The sequence below is a fragment of the Nanorana parkeri genome, unplaced genomic scaffold, assembly GCF_000935625.1.
Source record: "Nanorana parkeri isolate BGI_ZX_2015 unplaced genomic scaffold, ASM93562v1 scaffold24, whole genome shotgun sequence".
Classification (NCBI taxonomy): domain Eukaryota; kingdom Metazoa; phylum Chordata; class Amphibia; order Anura; family Dicroglossidae; genus Nanorana; species Nanorana parkeri.
In genome coordinates, this window is record NW_017306292.1 from 1,698,483 (window position 1) to 1,723,209 (window position 24,727).

Sequence of the window (24,727 nt, forward strand, 5' to 3'; positions counted from 1 at the left end):
ATCTAGATTGTGGGAGGAAGAAGCAGCACAAGCAGCCGATCAGTTCATGTGCTGACAAGAAGGATAGGAAGAGAAAGCAAAGTGACAGAGAGATGAGCTCATGAGTCTACTGCTTCTGCTTTCACTATCCAGTCATAGTTGGGCTTATATGGATGCGTTGAATGATATTGGCTGGATTGAGAACATCTTGTGGCAAAAAATGAGGTACTGCTGGAGAACTCTCTAAAACATAGCAGAACTTTGTTATTTTATCTTTTATTGGGCTATTCATTTTTATCTTATATACCCAGACTTGTTATTTGGAGTGGTGAAGTTTAAAGTAGTATTAAACTCACAAATTTTTTCAGTATTGAATCCAGATCAAACAAATATACATTGTCCAGCTAAGTATTTCTTTACATTTTTGCCCAAGTTTTTACAGTCATCATGTTTCCAAACAGCTCCTACTCTTTTAGCTTGACTTCCCTGAACTTCCTGTTGAGTACACAATTAGAAGGGACAGCACAGTCTTCAGCAGTTGTGTAACTACCATGGAGATGGGAAGAGGGCAAAAGAGGAGAGGGGAGCTGGGGAGTGTTTTGCTTTGCTCCATAGGAGTCACCGTAAAACAGAATATCAGGACCAGTGCTCAGGGGACCAGCTGATTCTGCAGGAAACTAAACCTTTTAAACATCAAGGAGCACCATCCATTGTAAGTGATTTCACCATCACTTGTAATAGCTTAAAAACCTTTTCACTTTAATATCATTTTAAAATCACTGTTACGTAACAAAGAAAAAAAAAGACATATATAACAACAGTGATGACAGCAAAATATCAAACATCATGCATGGTGATATCTAAATAGGCGACAATTGAGCAAACGAGTACAGGAATAAACTACAAAATTCTGGGGAAAAAAACACAAGGCCACCTAAAGGGTGCAGTAATTGCATAGAATCATACAGAACATAGCAAACAAAGTGGTACTGTAAACAATTCACAGAAGATTATCGTATCCATCCGAGGAATAAAAACAAATGGGCTGATCCTCAACAATCAAAAAGAGGTACTTTGCAAGAAAAAGGGAAAATAGGTAGAACAGAACCAGAGCAGCAGCAGTAAAAGAACAAAGATAAGAGAGTGGAGGGCAAGGCACATGATGACAGAAGAAGTAGGCAAGAAAGAGAACAGACACAGGCAATAAAACAATTCTAGGGAGAACCAACAAGGTCTTTAGTTTGTCTGATTTAGAGTAATGGATCCAAACAAGCCATTGAGTGTGAAATATACCCAGGGTATCGGAATCCATTGCCAGAAGTTCCTCCATGCACATAATATCATTGACGGTGCTTGCCCAGAGGGAAAGCGGGGGAGTTGTAGTTGATTTCCAAAACATAGGTATGACCGGACGGGCCGCAGACAATAAGTGTCCCAATAACTGAGATTGCTGTGAGGACACCAGTCCTGGATAAATAGAGAGGGGAGCTACCTCCGGGGTAGGGGAGAGATGCGTACCGTACATGTCGTTATACATTGCAAAAATCTTGTCCCAAAAAGAATGAATCTTAGAGCACTCCCATCAGATGTGTATATAAGAGCCTAGTCCCTCGCCACATCTCCAACACTTAGCAGAAACATACGGGAATATACGATGTAATGTAACCGGGTCCCTGTACCATCTGTACCATCTGGTAAGGAGCTTATAATTATTTTCTTGGGCATTGCTGGAAGCTGAGGATGTATGTGTGAAAAGATTCGCTTTTCCGCATTCGCTGTCAGGTTTTATTGCCATTTATGTTTCCCTCTCTATTTGTCCTGAACACAAATAGGGGAGAATCTTCCAAAGGGGACGCTTGTTCCAGTGACAACAGCGAACCCAGATGTATGTACAGTATGTGTATACAAGATAGAAAGTCCATCAGCAGAGGGCGGGTACAATGCTAGTTTACTATTGGCTATTGCAAATTGAAATAGCCAATAGGAATCTAGCAATGCATTCCAATGGGCAAAAACGTTTTTTTTGTTTTTTTTTTCTATTCTGACACGGCTCCATGTCAGAATAAAGAAAAAAAAAGAAGATATATCAGTGTTTCTCTCCTGGGCGGCCAGAGCGGAACCGCCGGACAATAGAAAACTGTTGGGCGGAGCTAGCTGTCACTGCTAGCTCCGCACAATCGTTTTCTATTTACTTTTTTTTACTATTTTTCTGTTCTGCTCGGTCCCTCTGAGGGACCGAGCAGAACAGCCGAGCCGAATGCCGCTCAGCGGCATTCGGCTATTCACTCACTGCTGTTCGGCATCTATAAGAATAGGCCGAACAGCAGTGAGTAGCCTGCCGGAGGTTCGGCTCAGCCGATCCAGATGTGGATCGGCTGAGTCGAACTCCTTCTGCACTTTGGGTCAGCCGAACATGCTGAGCATGTTCGGCCGACCCGAAGCCATGCGGAGCGAGTGAATAGCCGAACAGTGTTAGGCTCACTTCACTTGGGGTCGGTTGTTCACTCAGCTGCCCTCGGCAGCTTAGTGAATAGACCCGTATGATTTCGTTTGCAACTGCATGTATTTTGTAGTGCTTTGTAACAATGTGGCAGAAGAAAGTCTGTGCACAGAGCTGAATGCAGACAGCAGTCAGACGTCTACAAACTGAAATTCTGGCAGATTTGCCACCCCCCTGAAAGGCTCACAAACATGCACACGTCTATCCATCCTCTGTCTCTGGGTACATGGAGGGGAGGGGGGTCTCCACAGATTGAACTGGGGTGTCACATAGGACCGAATGAGATCTTAATCTTGTTCCATCGTAGGTTAAATAAGCCTCAGAATATGTGAACTGGATCAGAATAATGATTCTTCTTGACAAAGAAACACAATTTTGTTTTTAAAAGATTTCAACTGTTGAGTTCAATTGTTGATTGATACAAATTTGTGAGCTTTCATGCGACAATCACACAGCATACCTTGTACAAAAGACCGTAGCAGGAAACCATGTGACAGCAGTTGATTTGGAATGTAAGACATTTTTGGACATTCCTCTTTGCTATCTATCATGCAAGTGCAGTGATAAGCCGAAGCGAGATTTCTACATAGCCAACGGCTTAGGCTACATTCACACTTACACTTTAGGTGCGATTTGGTATTTCTGCATCGGAAACTTGAGATTTCCTGCAGCAGGAATCCCAAATCTGCCATGTACAAGCCGCAGCTGTCACTCGTTAATGATCAGGTGACAAAAGCCTCATTTGAACGCGCTAGAACGATGACACACTGCATGTAATTGTATGTGAATGATCGTCCAGGGATAGTGTTTCATTCTTAACTCCATGTAATTGTATCACATATGATTACATGCCGTGTGCCATTGTTCTGCCACTTTCAGATGCAGCCGCCGTCACCCGATCACGAATGTGAACGGATTTGGGATTCCTGCTGCAGTAAATCGCAAGTTCCTGACTGAGGAAAAAAAGATTGCACCTAAAGTGTAGGTGTTAATGTAAATTTAGGGCAGCAGGGGCAGTGCGCATAAGATATGAAGTTGGCCAGTCAATTGGAGTAGAAAAAGAATCGTTGCAAGACAGCTGGCCTAGAGGGGCAGAAAGCATAAGTCCAGCCCTTGTGATAAGATGGGACCTTTCTGTGATTTTGCAGGGGTCTGCTTGTTCTGTATATTTCTAGCATTCACAGGACTCCTGTAATATGTTTTAAATGGGCAGTAACCATGTAGTAAGAAACTAGATCTTTCTAATGTCTGATTGCTCCTAAATAGGTAAAATGGATTTCTGCTGGACACTATTCCCTGTAGCAAAATAGATGCGTCTACCCTTCTCCCTGTTGCATTTATTACTGCAGTAAATCATTACTGCAGATGAAGAATGATATAACACTTTATCAATATACAGAAGAAATAGGAGCACCAACGCATCTCATCTATGATAAAAACGTTTTAATGGTTTTTGAAATTCACAGCTCAACATTCTCCAAGCCAGAAAGGTGGACCGCACCTTATAAAAACATCAGCCATTAACAAAGTATCCATCATGGACTATTTGGTGGGTTTTTCTCTTTTTCTGAGTTACTAACAGGGCTATTCACAAAAAGGTGAAGCGTTTGGAGAAGGCAGGAGAAGTGAACAACCTAGGACAAAATCAGCTATTCTCCAAACTCTTCACCCTTTTGTAAATAGCCCTGCAAGTGCTTTTTGAGGACTGCAGCCCGGTTCTCTTGGTGCAAGGCCTTGGTACACCCTCCGGTTTTGTCTGCTTCATAAACAATGTTACATTTGAAAGGATGGAGTCCACTAAAGTACCATTATTGAACATCATGTTTTTACTTATGAGGACAATTTGGGAGAAGGCCTGAATTAGGGGTATACTTATCATTTAAGCCTAAGGGCTCTTTAACAGAATCTCATTTTGCTGAAACCAAGAAAACAGGGTCACCTGCAGGTGGACAGATGTATGAATATGGTGAGTACAAATGATATAATAAAACACCAAAAAAAGTAAAAAAAGATTGAAGTCTGTAACTACACTTCTGATGAAGCATCATGTACATAAGCATAATCTAAAAATGAAACCTACATCACTGAAAAGTTAATAGCACCATCTCCTGTACATAATTATAGATACTTAACATCAATTGTGTGTGAAATGTTATACCCATTTCCATATGTTAATGACATCTAAATCTATGAAGGATAGAACTACAATGAACATTACATATAATACGGTGCTTTAATGAGTAAAATCCTGAAACTGTTTAATTTGATGACACAATTAGTGCCCATTTTAATGTACTTGTATCGTTTTGTAAATACCGTACACTGCAAATACTTTGTTCCAGCGTTGTCCTAATTTTAAGTGTTTTTGCTCAAAACTGTTTCAATGGGACAACATTTTACAGTCTTCTTTGACATTGTCAAATAGTTAATGATCAATAATATCTACCAACAGACTTTCTTCTGTAGTACTTAAAGTAATATTAAATACTTGGAATAAAACAGCTTGTTTGCTATTTTTAAGAGCTACCGTAAAGGAAAAGTAATGATGGAAAAAGACAATTCTGGGTTTGATCAATCATTTTAGACACATAATGGTCCACATAACTGAGGGTGTGTCAGTGCCTAAATACACTGTGCTGGAAGGTGTGCTTGGGAGGTAAGCAGTTGCCACTAGAGCAGACAGCAACTATAACCTTCCAAAGGTTTTAACTCTTTCATATTTTACTAACAATAGTGCTTTGTTTCAGACTGTGTTGCCCATCACTTCCTGTCCAGACAGGAAGGGAAGGCTTTCCACAGGGGTTACAGTCCACAATAAAAAGGCAGGAGTTGTATCCCCTCACCAAAATGTTTTGGCTGGAGACGGGAATCAAGTTATGGGAAGTGCTTGTAGGAATTCCAGCAGATATTTCTACTGATATTTCTATTTCTACCTGTTATAAGGGAGGTTCACGTCTGCTGTATTTTCTGCAATGGAAAAGTCAGACTCCATTTACTACCCAGTGGGCAGACAGTAAATCTGTGGCAGGGAGCTCTCTGCTATTGTCCCTGAGACATATAAGGAGCCAGAGAGTAAATCAACACACTGAATTTCCAATCTCAGCTTCAGGTAGCTTATCCCTTTAAAATCCCTTTAAAGTGACACTAATCTCAGGAGTTAAATCTTAAAAATACATTCAAGTACCCTAACTACTAATAAAAATGTATCTTATTTGTGTATCACTCAGCTGTAAATCCTCAAATCATCTCTGAATTGGTGCTGACATTGTCCTTCCTTCTGGAGGGTGACTACTTTTGTTCCTCATGGTCCCTGTGTGTGTTGTAAAGTAGTTACCGCTCCAAGCACGCTCCTGTTATGGACTACAATCTCACGTTTAGTTTACGAATTTGTATTGTGATTGTAGTCCATCACAGGAGTGAGCTTGGAGCTGTAACTACTTTACTACACACACAGGGACCATAGGGAACAAAAGTAGCCACCCTCCAGAAGGAAGGACAGTGTCGGGACCAATTCAGAGATGATTTGAGGATCTACAGCCGAGTGATACACAAATAAGATACATTTTTGTTAATAGTTAAGGTACTTGAATGCATTTTTAAGATTTAACTCCTGAGATTAGTGTCACTTTAACATAGATTCGATGGAGGTTGTGCGTAGAATTTACAAATCCAGTACTGTGGACTTCACTTTTCTTGAATAGTGTTCTTTAGAGCCCATTCACACCAGGGCAGTTGCGCGGTGTAAATGGGTAACCACGCTGATCTCGCAAGGGAGTTTTTAATTGCGTTTCAGCGCTGAAACGCAATTAAAAACGCCCAAAACCACGCTGATCAGTGCGATTCCATTGAAAGCTGTATGGAAACCACACTGATCAGTGAGGCAAAAACAGTGCAGGGGGCAGTTTGGGCGGGGGAAGGGGGTTGTGATCGTGCGGACCTACGCGGTCGCATGAACGGTCCCCGTAGCAATGTATGCGGATCCGTGCGGCCGAACCGCCCCGGTGTGAACGGGGTCTAAATCCCTTAGCATGGTTTTCCTTACTACTGACCACTGATATGTGTTGGGCTGTTGCCACCCGACTATGAACACAGGAAAGTTTAAGAGACACATGAGAACAGTAAATCCACCAAAAATAAAACAAAATAACTAAAAGTAAATACAAAACAAACATTGACGAAAGAATGAGTGATATATATCCAAAGATAAAAAAAACTAAACCAAAGTTCAGAAAAAAGAAGCTTGTTCAGCTTTCCTATGAAAGCATAAGTGATAATAAATATCACGGTTTGCTAGAACAGACAATAAAGATATCCCTTGAATTAATGTTAAGAGCCAGTAAGAACTTGCTTAAGTGATACCAAATGGGACTCTGCGGGATGAGATTTAAGTGGGTTGTATGGTTAGTATTTTCAAAAAGATACAAATGTGCTCTTAGTGTTTATTTACAATGGAAATTTTACAGAAAAACAAACTGAAATACACAAAATGCTTAGTCAGCACAAGCTTAAAGTGCACCAACATTAAGGGCTGACGCCGAGGAATTTCTGTATTAACATTCCCTGTGTGAGGCTACCACTATTGGATTTCTTTCATATACTCTTTTGTTGTGGACCTTTGGTACTAAACAATATTGTAAAGTTTGCAGTAAAAGGGATAAAAATTAAAAAAAAAGATCAGATAATATAATACAGTGTTGGATTTAAAAAGTAATTTTTTTCAAGATGAAAAAAAAGTTTCAGACCGTGAGCACGCCCCCCACAATGTCCTATGTTTGGGCTTGCAAAGGTTTTTGGAAGCAGCATTATACATATGTCATATACAGTATAGTCACATATCCATATACTGCTTTGTGAGGACTAGCTAGAGTATGTACTGTAGCTAGTCCTCACAGTCTATGGTAACATGTGCGGCGCAATGGTGATATGTAACAAGTGCGGCGCAATCGTAATTTTCGCATGTAGGCGCACCCGACGCATGCTTGTGTGTGTATGTGGGGGCGAGGGATTACAACAGCTTCTCTCCGGCTTCTGTAGCCAGGAATGACAGCTGAATGCGGAAGTGCTGCAATATACATCACTTCCTGCATTCTGGCACCAGAGAGGAGATCAGTGGGAGATCATGTACTGATCCCCCCCTGATCTCCGATCACAGAGCCGCTGTGCCGATCCCGGACCCGCACTGGGCACAGTGGAGCTCGGGATCAGTAGTGGTGGCAGAGGAGGGGGGGAGCATATCCACATACAAAATACAAGCGATCGGGCGGCTCTATAGCCACCGTAACGCCTGTATTTAAACAGCCATCGTTGGCTGTTTGAAATGTCACCATTTTTCCTGCTTGTGTGCGCTCTGGACGCCGTGCACGAGTGGGGGCAAGTAAGGTCGTTTTAAAACGCTCACCCGCATCTAGAAGGCTCCCACTCGGCCATTTATGTACTGTGAAGAAAAAATAAAAAACCGGCACACAGATCTAAGTGCAGTATAAGCCCTCATTGACACTAGAAAAGGCCGGCACGTACAGCTCCGTGCTGCGTGCACGGCCGTATCGGGCAGCTCCCGGGAATGACAGGTGCTGCGTGTGATTAGTACGCAGCCCCCGCCCTTCTCTATGTGCCCTACACTTACCCCAAGTGCAGGTCCGTACGGGTGCGTGTTTCCTAGTTGGGACACAGACAGGATCCATCCTGTCAGGGTACAAGTACGGACACCCGCACCTGCATGGACGTGCAGGGCGGGTGAGCGCAGGGCCGCATTCATACAAATAAATAAATATATACATATATTTTTTTCAACACATTGTTTCATTTCTGCATAACAATTAAAACATGAAATCATTTCACTTGTGTGTACGCACTGATTGTGTGTTTGCATTATCTGGTTGGGTATAAAACACTCTAGCATCACTGACCTTTACAATATACAATATATGTCCCCATCACAAGAATTCATTAAAATGCATCTGAAACTTGATATGCTGTCAAACAAGAACATCTGAAAGGTGCAGATGAAGCTAAAGAGAAACTGTAATCAATTCAATCAATCAAATGATCAATCAATTTGCAGGTCCTACTGCCAGTGGAATTCCCTTCTAATGAGTTATTCTACAAATTAGGGAGCTACTGGTTCTTTACAGAAATGCTCTGTTCACATTTGAGCATTGCAGCACTGTGCACATAAACGTTTCTTTTCACGTGCGTTTCTGCAGTGTGCCAAGACACTTGTCACTTTGTAAGACACGCTGCAGTACCATTCATTGTTAAAGGAGAACTATGGGGTGAGTGAATTACACTCATCCCTATAGTTAGAGCCAACGTGTGACATTGAAACTGTCACACATGAGCTTATTGATCAGAAAGTGAGAGAAAATATACCGCTGCTCGCTCACTTCCCGATCAAGTACCTGCAGAAAACGGTGACTATCAGTCACCGCTCCCCACAGGGATTCCACTCTCTCCATTCTGCCAGTGCTGACTGTTGGGACGGATGGGGGAGGGGGCAGGTATAGCTGGCTCTGCCTCTAGATAGGCAGAGCCCACTGTCAATCAGCCAGTGGGGTGGATCTCAAAAGTATTGTCGGGATCCGTCCCGGCTGCGGCGCTCTCTGCATATAGAGGGCAATAGCCCACTATATACTGAATTTTGGGTCACAGGAGGACATTAGTATCTGTCCTCCCGTGACCCGAAAGAGAACTATGGGGAAAAAAAGGTTACCCCGTAGTTCTTTAATGGCACCTCAACGCACCTTGCTGCACCATGCGCTTTTATGTTTGTGAAATCACACCAATACACATGGTATTAAAGTACAATGAGTTTTGGTGCAGTATGTTTTGCAAAAAAGGTGCAAGGACTTTTTCGGTGTGACTGTCGAGCAAACTGGATCCCACATAATGGGTTTTTTTCTTTTTTTATCGGGATTAAATGCAAATTTGCTTCTTAGGATGCAAGGTACAGTATACCATTTTTTACTTTTGTCTTTTGTTTATCTCAATGGACATCTATCTTTCAATTCGGAAATCTTGTCTCAAGAGTTTCAGAGTGCAAACATTTAGGTATTTACATATCCTTAAATAAGAACTCCAGGAATGTTTAAAAAAACTTACGCTTGCAGCGAACCTACCCCATACTCTAAGGGTTAAATGCTGGTTTTGCCTAGGGGAGTCAAATAGCTTTTTTTGACTCTCCTAGACAAAATGAGCACTGCAAGGGTAAGTTTTTAAAATCCTTTGATTTTAATTGAGATCCACCCCGCTGGCTGATTGACAGTGGGCTCTGCCTATGTAGAGGCAGAGCCAGCTATGCCCGCCCCCTCCCCCCGTAAAAAGGCTTAAAAATAAGCCCTCATTGACCTCTCTAGCTGCGTGTACTGTGGAGTAGTAATGCATCCTCAATGATCAGAACATAGACTCTAAAGTTAGCTTCAGTTAGTTTCATAAAGCTTACACTGCTGGGCTTGAAATTAGAAGGCTGGTAGTCTGGCAAGTCCCTCCCACCAGAGGAAGGGGAGAGGAACAGCGATTTCAGTAACTCTTTTTTGAACTTTGAATATTAATTTCTCCAAGGTGTGTCTGCAGATACAGAGGTCAGTGAGGGATTTTTTTATATACCGTAGCTAATTTACTGAATGTTAAAATATGTGAACATTGTAATGTCCATAGTCTGGCCAGAGGGGCACTGTAACCTGCCCTTATGTGACTTTAATAAAGAGAAATCTCTTGCTATGGGTCACTTATTGGTAATTTGCAGGGGCATCCCGAGGCTGGGGGACACGCGGAGCGGTAACCGAGTGTCACCCTGCCAAGACGACACTGCGCATGCGCGTGACGTCACCATGCGCGTGCGCAATGATGTCATCGCGCACGCGCGGCAGTATTCTGATACCTGCCGGCAGCCATTGTGGTGATGGACGCCGGCAGACAGAGGAGGGGACAGTCACCCGGCAGGATAAGGTATGCCGCCGGGTCCCCTCCTCTCTCCTGATACTGTCGGGCGTTCGGTCCATGACCGAGCGCCCAACTTTTCAGAGGGGGGTGACACCAAAATTACTGTGAGTCATTTTGGTGTCACCCCTCCAATGGTGTCACCCGGGTGCGGGCCGCACCCCCCGCACCTCCCTTGTGACGCCACTGGTAATTTGTAAATTTTTGTTGCTCTCTGCACTACATGTATAAGCCAGTGTGTGTTTATGCACACCTCCTATGACAAGGCAACAAGCATTTTTGGTTTACAGTATTTACAGTATTTGTTGAAAGTAAATCTGGTAAATGAAATATTCTGCAGGAAAGGCCAGTTATGTTTGTGACTACTGCTAGGCGTCAGAATGTTGTACATACCCAACAACCCTACTTGTAGCAGCTCTGTGGTTTACCCCCAGCATACACATCAACACTTTCCCTTCCCAAATCACTCAAATATGCAACTCAACAATTACTTAGGATGAAGAAGCTTGACTGTCTCCACTCATCATAATGCATCGGAGCTCTTAAGGGACCAGTGAAAAAATGTGGTTAGCCATAAAAGCAATGCAAAAGACATGATCAGACCTTCAATTAACATATCAAGACACCTGCCATCAAAGTGACGTGAGAGTTGGATACTTTGCAGAAGGCTAGAGTGCCCTCTACTTCACGTCACATCACGACACATCTGGGAATTGCAGAGAAAGAGCTATCTTATGTGTATGCCTGTTATCACAGTGCACAAATAATATTATTATCATAATGTTTTCTGAACACAATGCAGAGAGACACAAAAGTAGAGCATTTCTTGTATAAATTAAACAGAGATTAGCAAGTTAAAAAAGGAAACCTTGATAGATGAATTTTGAGCCTTTGACTCATTCACACGGAGTTATTGTCACCATCAAAATCATACCAATTTTTTTTGTAGTTAGACTTAGAAAGGTTAATTATTAATCAGCATTAAGGGGTCAGCCTACCATAAAAAGATATTTAAATTAGACCCTAACCTTAAGTGGATGGCATTTACAGTAAATTGCTATTGCTAGAGTATCTTCAACATTTTCAATTGGCTTTTTTTAATGGATTATTGCTTGTTTTTTTTTCTTTCTGATCCCATTTTTATATGTATCTCAGTGCTGCTAATCTCTTCCAGCCTCTGTCAGCCACTTTCTGTCTACCTGCACTCACCCCCATCATTTCTCAGGGCAGGTTTTCTGCTGGTGACCAGGGCTGGATTTCCCGCAAGGCCAATGTAGTTGTTTTCTACATTTAGCCCTGCTAAGCCCAGCGAGGAAGCCGCCACTTGTGTTTTCTACAAGTGAGCCCAGATCACTTGTATGCAGCCTGCAGATGTGCCATTCTCCATGGAGGGGTTGGTGGGTAGGGGGGCACATTGAGGAACCTGGCCTTGGGGCAACAGAGAGAGTAAATCCGGCCCTGGTTGTCACCCTTCTTCACTTTACTAAAAATGGACATTTACTTGCCCACTGTGGATTGTGGACCTTTTGGAGGAACCCCTGAGCACTGATCCTGACTTCATGTTTTAGAGCGACTCCTTTCTCAAGCAGAATGCTATGCAGTCACCGTTGTGTGTGGTAGTAAGTTGTGTGTGTCTCCACACACAGACACAGCAAAGCAAGCTACTCCCCTCCCCCCCTCCTCTCTCCAAGCTAGTAGATGAACAGTTGCTGGAGTCTGCACAATTCTTTGTGATCTAGTACTGTGATGTCCCTCGGGTTCGCGGCACTCACCGGCTGCGTTCCAGGCTGGAACGCATCGGCCGGGGAGACTGATGCAGGCCTCCTCCCCCATGACGGAAGCTACTGTGCGTTCCACGCTGGAACTCGGAAGCACGCCGCGGCCACGTGACGTCACGCCCTCGGGCTATTTAAACCTGCCGGGAACGCTGTAGGGTGTTTGATTTTTGGGATCGTTGCCCAAACACCCCAGGAACCTCTCCACGTCCCTTGGAACCACGCCAAACAGGATCCCAAATCTTCCCCCAGCAGCCAGCCTCCCCTGGAGTTTAAACTCATTTGAGCCACTGGTTCATCAACCAAACCGCATGTATCTGCTTATGGACTGTTGTTCACTTGTGTTGGATCCTATACTCTGCCACCTAGTGGAGCCTTCTCAGTATCAACTCATACTACACCAATACACATATACCTATGCTGTTTCAGTGAATTGCCCTGCTGTTTGAACTAGAGACTGCCTTATATATTTATATTACAATTCCCTGATGTGATTAGCTAATAAGGAATATGGCTTAATATTCCTTGTGCAACTTCGCCTTCTGTTTTTGATTATTATTTAGTGGTCCATGATGTCTAAATCCCAAACTCTCCGTTTGTGATTGAGAGAGCCGCCTGGGATTATAGCCTGACAACCGCTTAACACAACAAGTTAGAACCGCAGCTGAGATCCACCGTACCTCTCCCAAGGTCGGGTGCATGACAAGTACTGGACAGGAAGTTCAGGGTAGCTGAGCTGAGAGACTTGGAAGCAGATTGTTAGGATCCAGAGCGCCTCCAGGTGGCGCTGGAGCTAGCCCTGCAGTTCCAGTGCTCACCTGCGGGTGTCTCCCAGCACTTAGCCATCACCTAGTGCTTCCTGGGAGGGTATATAAACCCCCCCCTGCAGTCAGGACGATGGCTCAGTGTTGTTTCCTGTTTCCTGTTTGTCCTGAACACAGAATCCTGTTTTGAACCTTGTTACCTGTGAGTCCTGAATCCTGTTTTGAACCTTGTTACCTGTGAGTCCTGAATCCGGTTTTTAACCTTGTTACCTGTGAGTCCTGAATCCTGTTTTGAACCTTGGTACCTGTGAGTCCTGAATCCGGTTTTGAACCTTGTTACCTGTAAGTCCTGAACCCTGTTTGTAGTCCCTTTTCATGTGTCTTTTGTTTGCTGTCCTGAGCCTTGTTGTTGGTTGTGGCTATTAGTCTAAGGTGTATATTAAACAAACTATACATATCTAACATCCTTGCCTGGTCCGTGTAACATACTTGCCTTGTCCGTGTGGTCACACATGTTTGGTCTGCCTGTGCGGGTACCTTCGGAGGTGTGGGGTTCACCTGTGCCGGTATCCCTGACACAGATGTTCATAGACATGATGATTATAAGTGTTTGGGCAAAAATGTAAAGAAATACTTTTCTGGGCAATGTATATTTGTTTGATCTGGGTTCATTATTGAAAAAGGTTTGAGAGTTTAATACTACTTCAATCAGTGATAAAGTATAATAGTACAATATCCACAGATAAGTGTTCAGTTACCCACAGGTTTTGTAAACGTATCTCAGCTCAGCTATATTGTTTGTGCTTCTGCTATCTGCACCACACCTACTTATTTTCAATGCTGGGCCAGTGGTAATATAAGGACAACTTTTTAACTGATTATTTATATAATTTTTTTATTAAAATAAAATCCATTTTTTTATAGACATTTAATACAGGGTTACATCCATGATACTGGTTTGCACATCATTTTGGGGGAGAGCATATTAGCTGCTTCTAATTGAAACTCCATAAGGAGCTCTACAGAGCATGAAGGGAGAAGGCATATACTATACCTAATAATAGGTATTCCGCTTTCCTATTAGTTGTTGCCATAATAAGTAAGTATAGTATTAGTACCTGCTTATTGGGTTTACTAAATCACAGGGGAAGACCATTCTCCCACACAATCCCCTGTGCTTTCTTTAGCTTAATAAAGCAGGACTGACCCCTGGCTAATTTGCACTAATGGACTAGTCAAAAGGACATGTTTACCCATCTGAGGAGTGGATCAGAACCTGTTTACCCATCTGAGGAGTGGATCAGAACCGGTTTACCCATCTGAGGAGTGGAACATCTGCTTGCTGCAGATCATCTACACACGTGAACGTGAGGTTTGGCCAAATCAATTCACGTATTACCCACAGCTTCTGTCTAACACCATAGTAGCCTTTGTAGCCAAGTGGATAATGTGGGTCCTGGGATAACTCCTCTGCAATGACTAAAAAAACGTACCCTTCTTCTACTATGTTCAATACACCCTTGCCTACTTTCTAAGGGTGCTTCCATTGCTGCCACCGGGCAAAAGAGGGGATGACTATTTGTTTTCAGATTAATCTTCCCATCTGAGCCAGGGTAGATCCAGCTGACACAGAAGACTCACAAGAGCATCAACCACTCAAGAAAACAGCGCCATCACTTTCAGGGTGTTTTCTAGCCACTCTGCTCTGCCAAGCTAAGAAGGTAGGTGACCACAACAGCACAATCTGAAGTCCTCTGACAACCAATGCAACTGTAGGTTTTAGAGGTTTGTTAACTAACTGACCATCAATATAAATGGGGGCTTTTCCACTGACTGACCATCAATATAAATGGGGGCTTTTCCACTGACTGACCATCAATATAAATGGGGGCTTTTCCACTGACTGACCATCAATATAAATGGGGGCTTTTCCACTGATTGACCATCAATAAAAATGGGGACTTTTCCACTGACTGACCATCAATATAAATGGGGGCTTTTCCACTGACTGACCATCAATAAAAATGGGGGCTTTTCCACTGATTGACCATCAATGCAAATAGGGCTTTAGCAATGATAGGCCTTCACTGTTAAAAAGGAAAAAAAAGAAAACACATGCAGCCACCACCTTTACACATCTAAGGGCTGTAAGGTTTAATAAATAACATTTTTGTTCTCGGGTTCAGATACACCTTATGCGTGTGTACTGCAGAGAGGTTGTTTAAAATGGAGATATGGTAAGTAGAGATATCCCAAAGTTTGCTATGGGACCCTATGATATGCAAATATACCCCTGACTATCTATAAGTAAAATAGAAAACCTTTTAATAAATCAGTATCATTTTCCAAAGTTGGGTTTTTAGATATTATAAACATTATCTGCCATCATTTACTGGGGGTGCCAATACGTTTTGTAACCTGGAAAGTTACATTCTAAAACGACAATCCCCAATGAACTATATTAAAGTGACATTAAACCCTCAGATTATTTAACATAAAACAATACTGTAATGTGTGCCTTACTGTAATCCATGGTAGTTTCCCTTCTCTTTGCTGCTCTTACTTTTAAATCCGCGTGTCTTCTCATGCTTGGTTAGAACTTCCCTTTGCAGCTGAGTGCCTCTTCCTGTAGTGCTGGCTCAGGTTGCAAACCAACACACAGACACCATGTATCCATTCCAGAGACAAGGCAGTCTGCTGCAAAACAGAAGTTCTGCCCAGCATGAGAAGACATGCAAATTTTAAAGGAAGAGCAGCAAAGAGAAGGGAAACAACCATGGATTACAGTAAGGCACACATTACAGTATTGTTTTATGTTAAAAAATCTGAGGGTTTAATATCACTTTAAGTAAGGAAAAAATCATCATGTGCAGTTTCAGTAAAATTGTATACATCAGACGATCTCTGTTTGCATTCATGAGAACAGGTAACATTAAAAGTAACTGGGATACAATATGTACAAGTACACTCTTTGATTACATCTGATGTGCATGTCAGACCTGGAGTTACATTACCTCTGTGGGCTGCTCTGTGGGCTGTGGTATGATCAGTTGGTTGTGATGTTGAAGTACAGTCTTTAAATAGTCTAACACTGTCTGGCAGGGCACTGCAAGAGACAGAGCAGTCAGATGAATCACAACTAAATACACAAACTGTAAAATACATCAAACAGCTTTTTACCATCGCTAACAATGTAAAAACTATTACACAGTTTGAATGTCACATCCATGAATGCAGAACTTTAGGCAGATTTATAGAGACATTTTTTTTTTTTTAAAGTTCATGAAAAAACAATTAAATATATTTTATTTATATTTTACTTCATAACAGCTTTTGCATTCCCCTACACAGCAGAATAAGAGAGGGCAGGTCAACAATAGGAGCCAATCAGCGTATGCTGCAGCACCCAGTGTTGTCAGTCTAACACTGACAATGGTTACAGGAGGGCAGAGCACAGGCTTGACTCATCAGTTTGCTGTTGTTCCTTCACTGAACAATCAGCGTGTTTGTGAGGAGGTAGGGGGTAAGGGGGTTGCCTAACTAAACCTGTGGTCCAGGACCAGGCTGTGCTGATTGGCAGGGGTGTCTTTATCACTAGACTATACATGCACTCAATACAGAACACTACAGTGTCAACAACTCTCTCCACTTTATCCACTTCCAATTACTCTTTATTATTAATGGCAGAACAGCTTACAGAGAGAATTTCCCTATGTCTTGTCTACACCACTGTGATCATGCCTTACATGTAACAGATTCTCCTTAAATGTCTGATTTTACATGCTATGATTGCACTATAAATGTGATGCTTTCCAGATGGCTAATGGTTGGAGATGAAGTACATGACTTAAGCCACTCTTAAATCTGACCCTACTGACACGTTTCCTGGAGGTTTATGAGAAGTGCAGTCTTTCTGAATAGCTACCAAGAGACTCACAAACAATATTAATAATTCATTAATAGCAATTATACATCAGGAAAATATGAAGTTTTCTCCATGGCTTGTACACTCCAATTTAAAGAGGCATCTGCATTAAATAAGTAAAAGGTATAACATAGAACAGAACATCTGGACAACATTTAGGAAAAACTCTAATGGAAGAGCGGGCTATTTTTTGTTTTAAAGCAAGGAAATTATCAAATAAAAAAAGTATGCCAATGAACATGTTTGATTCTGATGGGAGACCATCTAATAAGTCACTTAGTACATGACACTCTGATCTGTGCTCACTACTGTGACTTCCCATTGGTACGGCTTTCACAGAACATAACTGGGGAGATTCTATTAAACACTGCCAATGAGCATTCTGCAGTATTTATGAATACAACATAAACTTCAGTATGCACTATCAAGTATTCCGGCCAGTACTCGTACTCGTACTCGCCCAAATGCTCGGATGTTTACCTCCGATACCGGAAGAAGGGAGCATGCCGCCCGGCTTCCTGATTGGCTAGGAAGCCAGCTTCACTTGTTGCTAGGCAGCCTGGCTTCCTGACCAATTAGGAAGCCGGACGGCACCTCATGACCCGACGCCCGGCTTCCTGATTAACAGCCTCAGCAAGTAAAGCCGGTGTTCTTTCGATAGAACACCGGCTTCCCAGGCAATCAGGAAGTCGGGCAGAGGACACAGAACTAGTATCGGTACTCGGTATCGGTACGCATCGGGAAAAATATCGGTACTCGATACCAAAGAACAGGTATCGGTGCATCCCTAGTATGCGCCATACAGGGTGCAGGAGAAAAAAATCTTCATAACACAGTTTTTTCATATTACATTAGGTGCACTTTGGATGGCTCATTGACAAAAAGTCAGTAAAGGTAGGTACTGGACTCACTGTACTGACTCTACTGATGCCAGCAGTTAACTATCTTCATTTGATAGTATTTGCCAAAAGGGTTAATATCCATTAAACCATAATTTCTCAATCAGTGATACATGTTATGCAGGGTGTACATTTGACAGGTTCAGGTGGTACTTTTTCCCAATTAAGCATCAGCGTCACTTTACCACACAGTATATGCCATGAGTCTTCTGCTGTGTGCCCAAAGTCTAGCCACATCAAACCGACTTGCAGCACTGCTAAGTGAAGTGTCCTCCAGCCCCACAGTGGCCACATAGTTCTGGCGCCAGTGTCACTTAGAAGAGCCACAGCCAACAGCAAGGGGAACAGAGCATCTACTCAATCAGGAACTAAAACACTGACACCATTGATCTATGTAGCTCCCATTGGCCAGCCACATAAGTGAGCAACTTTAAAAATGATCAGCAGCATAAGAGGGACACTACACTAAACACCAATGTAAGGGGACAATTTAACACTGACCTCCAATGTAGGGGAGCACCTCACCACTGACCACCATTGTAAGGAGACACTGTACCACTGAGCACCAATGTAAGGGGGCACTTCACCACTGACCACCAATGTAAGGGGGCACTTCACCACTGACCACCAATGTAAGGGGGCACTTCACCACTGACCACCAATGTATGTGGGCCTGCTGCAGTTTTTTCACCTGCTCTGGAACTGCACGCTGCGTTGTGAACTGGAGCAAAAAATACCATTGGAAACATTGGACGCAGTTTTGATCTGGTCTGCAACTGATCTGCTCTGCACCTGCTCCACGCTTGGTGTGAACAAGGCCTTAATCACTGAACACCAATTTAAAGAAGCTCTAAACCACTGACCAATAACATAAAAGGAAATGTTACCACTGATCACCAATGTAAGGTGGTATTTCACCTCTCCCACTAAGAGAAGGGTGCACTGCACTGACCACCTAGTTCTGTAAGGGGCCATTTACTGCTGGCCCAATTGTAAGAGGGACACTATACTGACCATCAATGTGGGGTGGCAGTTCACCACTAGCAACCAACATAAAGGGGGCACTTCAAGAATCACCACCAATATAGGAGGAGACTTTGGATAAAGTCAACACTTTGACAAAACTTGTGAGTTCAATTCAATGATTGAGTCTGTTTATTTAAGCGATTGTTATAGTTCTATATGCACTTCCTACACATGACTATAACAGCTTCTGTAATATTATTATATTTTTTAATAAATGGATTTATGCTATACAAGGAATTACCCTATGAAATCATGTCCTCTTTGATATGAGGAGGAGGGGGGATTGGTGAAATGATATTACATGTTTGTAAAGTGAAGGAAAAAGTATTGAGAACTAACGGAATTACCAATTAAGCTCATTTACCTTTTGGTGATTCTGTGGGAAGGTAATATAATCACTAATAATATAGCACTGGTGTCCATGAGACCTGCAGCTCTTACATACGAATCGGCCAGGAAGTACAGCTGGAGCTGTAATTCCCACCCTATATGTAAAGTAACTTATTTGCAGGACAGGAGCATGCCTGCATGGCAGTAATGTATTTTCAAGAAGCAAAAAAAAGATATATATATATATTTCACCAATAACCTAAAAAATCAACTATTCTTCCCCTTTAATTTTCAAAACTTTGCTCTTCACTACTTGGCGACTGCATTCTGTAATGCTCCACTACATGCTACACTACTCAGCTCATCTAGTGGCCATAATGAGGTATTTTCCTGATATTACATTCAACTTGGAAAGGGACTATGCTCATTTTCTCCACAAAACAAATGTACCGTATATACTCTAGTATAAGCCGTCCCGAGTATAAGCCGAGGTACCTACTTTTACCCAAAAAAACTGGGAAAAAGTATTGACCCGAATAGCAATTTCACAGGATAAAAGGCTCTGCAAATTGTTTATAAATATGCCCTAAAGTATTAAAGGAGAACTATGGGGTTAGGGCTTTCCCACAGTTCTCCTAAGGGTAACGGGAGGACACAAACTAGCGTCCTCCCGTCACCCAAAGCTCAGTATACCGCGAGCTGCACTGAGACGCCGCAGCCGGAACGGATCCCGACAATTCTGTCTGTATCCACCCAGCTGCGTGAGTGACAGCTGGCTCTGCCTATCTAGAGGCAGAGCCAGCTGTACCCGCCCCCTCCCCCGTCCATTCCGCCAGTCAGTGCTGGAGGATCGGACAGGGGAGGGGGGAATCCCTGCAGGGAGCCACGAGTGACAGTCACGGCTCTCTGCACGGATAGATCGAGAAGTGAGCGAGCGCCGGTAGGTGTTCGCTCACTTCCCGATCAACTGAGCCGACCTGTGACAGTTTCATTGTCACAGGTCGGCTCAGATTATGAGGCTGAGTAAAAATCACTCACTTCATAATTCTCCTTTAAATGCCAAAGAGACTGAAGGAAGCTGCAGTGCTGAAATTGGAGGAAGGTACTAGTCATGGGTTGCTAAAGAGGTGAGTATATTACCTTGTCTCTGGCAGGGATCTGGTCTATTACCTAAGTCGCTCCCAAAAGAATTGCTAAAATTAGCCAGGCAAATTAGTTACCCACACATACTGAGGCTGCAAAATTTGGTCTAGGCACGTAGATTTCAGTATCCTCTGGACATGCGTGGGTTAAAGCAGTTTTTCTGAATTGTGAACGCACTGGATTATTTGGCAGTCAAGCAGATACAGAAGCTTTATACAGTATTAATCATGTAAAATAGAAATACACTAAGGCATTATATGATTTTCACTTTCATGAAACAGATTCCGTTTTGTTGCACAAATATCAGAATAGCTGTGAGATAGCTGAAATGAGCCATTTCTTTTGAACACAACCTTGATCAGACATTGTAGATCATCAAAATGCAACTGTATATTGTTATTTGCTGAAATTACAGCCCTCGGTTGATGTGCCCCACTTTTCCCTGGTGACATGATAAATTTCTGCTGCTTTATGCATGTGACGATCAATAGAGCATTGCAGTGTTATCAGAGGACAATATAAAATCTGCAATATTCCGCTGATCTGTTTTTTCAGCGTACGGTTTTTGGTCTGCATCTCAGGGCGCAATAAAAATGAAAATCTATAGATACCAGAAAATAATGATACCATCAGATCAAGGGAATTATTCAACAGGGAGCTTCAGAAATGTAAATGCTGGGCCCAAATATAGCAATACAGACAGTAGCATTCTAGAATGACATCATGTGATCAATACATAAAACATTTTAATGGCTCTCTTTACTTCCTTAAAGGGAAATTATAGTGTATTGTTCTGCTAATCAATATTTTGAGTTATTATTGTATATTTCGTTGAAAGTATATGTATTTTTTGTGTTACTTTAACCTTTTTCCTTGCTTATACTGCAGATATATATCTTGTATATAGATTTGTAGAGTGTCCTATCTCTAAATCAGACAGTGTAATATAAACACTTCTGAATGATCTTCAGAAAAAAATCACTTCTACTGTCGTGGTAAACAACCTGCTTCCCTATTTATAATGGTCTGGCCCTCTAGCAACTTCAGCGCGAAATTATAGCTAATTTGCCTACAAACGTCAGGTGGTCATAATAATCTGGCCACTCAGTGTATATGTATATATTTAAAAAAAATTTTTTTATAATTCACATAATTATTATACATTATAAGCAGCTTTAAATAAAACCAATCATTACCACAAACTGCTATAGTTGACTACAAACTTCAGATGCCAATGGGCTGTGAGGGCACATAGCAGTACCTGAACAATTTTTCATGTTAAACAAACATGCATGCTGCCATCAGGAAAATGTACATGTATAACCTATGGACGTAGGGGTTGCGATTGGGGTCCAGGTTTCCTCAGTTGAATACAACAACAGTAATTAGCCTGGCCAATCACTTTATGTCCCAGAAATGATGAATTCTCTCATAAGACATTACACTGAAGGCATCTCGGGGGAAGCAATGGGAATGGATCAAAGTTCTCTGTGTAGCTCTGAGTAATATGTAAATGCTATATAAATCAAATATCTTAAAAGTGAATTTAAAGTCTAAAAGTAAACAATATACAACCCCATGGGTGATCCAACACTATAGTCAAAATGCAATAGATTGTACAAAAGAAAAACTAAATAGCAGAGAATTGGATCCCCAACCTTTCCTGGTCACAAGTTGTCAAGATGCATCATGGAAGATTGATGTCAGACTTCCTACTTATCAATCTGTCCATCTGCCCACCAAGAAAATTGGTGTTTTGGCAGGTATGTTGTAGGGCAAATCATAAATGTACACAATTTACATCCAGCCTTTAGGTGCACTTAATTCTGCTTGAGCTTCAATAATGCTGAAGAGTATCAGAATAACGGGATGAGATTACCTGGTATACTTTCTAACTTCCGCCTTAATTCCTCGTTCTCCTGCTGTAGACAGATGACCTCTTGTTCCAGTTCCTGGCACCTAGGACAGTAGCCTTCCTCTTCCTCATCCTCCTCCTCTTCCGGAAGAGTGGAAGATGATGGGTGGCCATGTGATTCAGAAGTTGCTGGTGATGCCCACCCACCCAACGTGTGCACTGGAGACGATGAAAGAACATCCATGTCGGTCACATGACCATAATCGCTGGAGGAAGAGATATTCCGAACTGGGAAACTGCTGGCCAGTAGATAGTTCTGAAGGGAATCAGTGAACACCCTCAGGAATGCAGAGGTCTGTTGCTTTTTGTGAATGTACTGCATTTCTACATCTGCTTTGTCTGATGGTTGGCTGTGGAAGGCTTTACTAAGCTGGCACTGCTCTGACCTTTCACTGTAACTGTTATTTTCCTGTTTCACACAAGACACCAGGGCTGGGGAATGCTTGGAGTCCAAAAGCTTCCCCCCACAGTTCAACAGATTTAACACTCGGCTACATTGCTGGGCAAAGGCATCCAGAATCATCCGGCTTTCTGCAAAGAGAAAATAAAAATAGTAACAAAAAAACAACCACGGCATCAGGGAAAATAAGGCTCCTGCATCAGGTTCATTTCTTCATTAACTGCCAGAATTAGCCGTCATTCAGTTTGATTAGAAACACATGCTTTCATTGCAATGTAAAGTTAATTGCTTATGTTCTTATTGATTTGCATAATTAACAATGACAAGTATTAATAGCAAGAAAATGTAAATGTACTCACTATTTACTGCTCCCGTCAGAAAGCCTATTTCAGATCTCGCATGTTTAAATAATGGATTTATTACAAAAAAATAAAAATAAATTCTTTTAGCAGTGGTAGCTGAATACTGTAGACAAGCATGTGAATAATTAATGAATGAAGAAGTACCTTGAAAAGATAATAATTCACAGGCTAAAGAGACAAGTTATTAAAAGATGCAAGCTGTGCTGCATTGGGGTATATGGGGGGCCACCATTAAATTCCGTTATAAAAATACACTATAGGCTTGTAAATGATGTATATTGCGCAAAGCAGTTTTTTATACAAGAATCCAAACTAGGAACACAATATAATCTTATAAAATGTTGTAGAGTTCGCTTATGGGCAAGGCCCACCACTGCATCTTCTGGAAGGTTAAATGGCCAACTGGATGAATGGGAAATTCAATGTAATGATTCCACCTGACTGGGTGGTTTGGAATGTGTTGGACAAATATAACTGTAATAAGGGTTAAAGTCAAAATTATATTGTATGCACTGCATAGAGTGTGTAAATCATCATTAAAAAGCTGTTTGATATGCCTGAAGAGCAGCTACAAAGTATACAAATCATGCAGCATGCCGTCTCCTACATATAACGCCATTCTTCCAGGCACTGCGGGGAGTGAGGGATGCGTCTCAAGCAGTGAAGTGCTTCAGTCCCAACCAAGCCCCTCCTCACTACTTGCCCATTCACAAAATGCCTTGTATTTTCCCCAAAGAATGCAAGGCGTTCTGTGATGGGAGGAAGAGAGACAATCACATATTCCTCTACAAGGCATTATGTGAATGGGCAAGTAGTGAGGAGATGTGACTGGAGCACTTCACTACTTGAGTCACATCCCTCACTCCTCGCAGTGCCTGGAGGATGGGCATTATGTGTAAGAGCCGACAAGGTAAGATTTTTAGGAATTGCAGAAGCCTTAGACACAAAGCATACAACTTTTAATGACAATTTACACACCCAGTGCAGAGTGTGCAGAGTGTAAATAATCACTTTTTCCTGGAGTTTTGCTTTATTGCTTTAACATCAGGGTTTAGTATTTATGTACCACTGTCAAATATATATATATATACACATATATATACATATATATATATATAAGGTGTATTAGAGCCAAATGGTCATACATTTAGTGCTATATGGAACCTAGGAGCAAATAATGAACCTACTTGATACCTTAATGTCCAGACCAAGGAAATTAAGCTCAATACTGTTGAGTACAAGAACTACAAACAACTTTGTTATACTGTAGCAGTTGTGAATAACTCTTTATATGTATTCTTGTTTCCCTGAATTGAGAGTGTAAGAACCAGAAAGAAACTTTGTTATATTGTAACTGAGATGAAGATCTATATGTTTACAGTTATGTCTTCAAACGTAAAGTGTATTTCCACTTTTACAGCCAATTTGGGATAACACCCATTTTATATTTGTTATTATTGTTTCCAGTTACGCAGCATAGGCTAAAATACTTGCAGTTTAAATTGCTTTAACTTGAGTTAGGGTTTTAAGGGTTACATTTTCTTCTTGCTTCTCCTTCTTTGAAATGCTAGGAAGAGATGTGAGGGGTCTTTGGTGGCTTGCCCATTGTATGGTAATGAAGCTCATCATCAGCAGCCACCTTGCCTGCTGTAACAGAACATCTAAAAGGTAAGAATTGCTTTTAAAAGTTATTTTTCAGCGTGCTGTTTGAATAGGAACACATAACCTCACTATGGGTTGAACTCGATGGACTAGTGTCTTTCTTCAACTTGAC

At 41.9% G+C, this 24,727-nt stretch overlaps 1 protein-coding gene across 1 annotated transcript in view; it reads right to left on the reverse strand.

Annotated features, from left to right (window-relative positions):
• The window catches only part of BEND4 (BEN domain containing 4), a 73,991-nt gene that overhangs the window by 18,384 nt on the left and 30,880 nt on the right, over positions 1 to 24,727 (reverse strand). Inside the window, exons 2-3 of the mRNA XM_018564650.1 lie at positions 22,156 to 22,722; positions 15,968 to 16,059 (exon numbers count right to left, since the gene is read on the reverse strand). Coding sequence (XP_018420152.1) covers positions 15,968 to 16,059; positions 22,156 to 22,722 — 659 coding nt within the window. The remainder of the gene's footprint in view (positions 1 to 15,967; positions 16,060 to 22,155; positions 22,723 to 24,727) is intronic.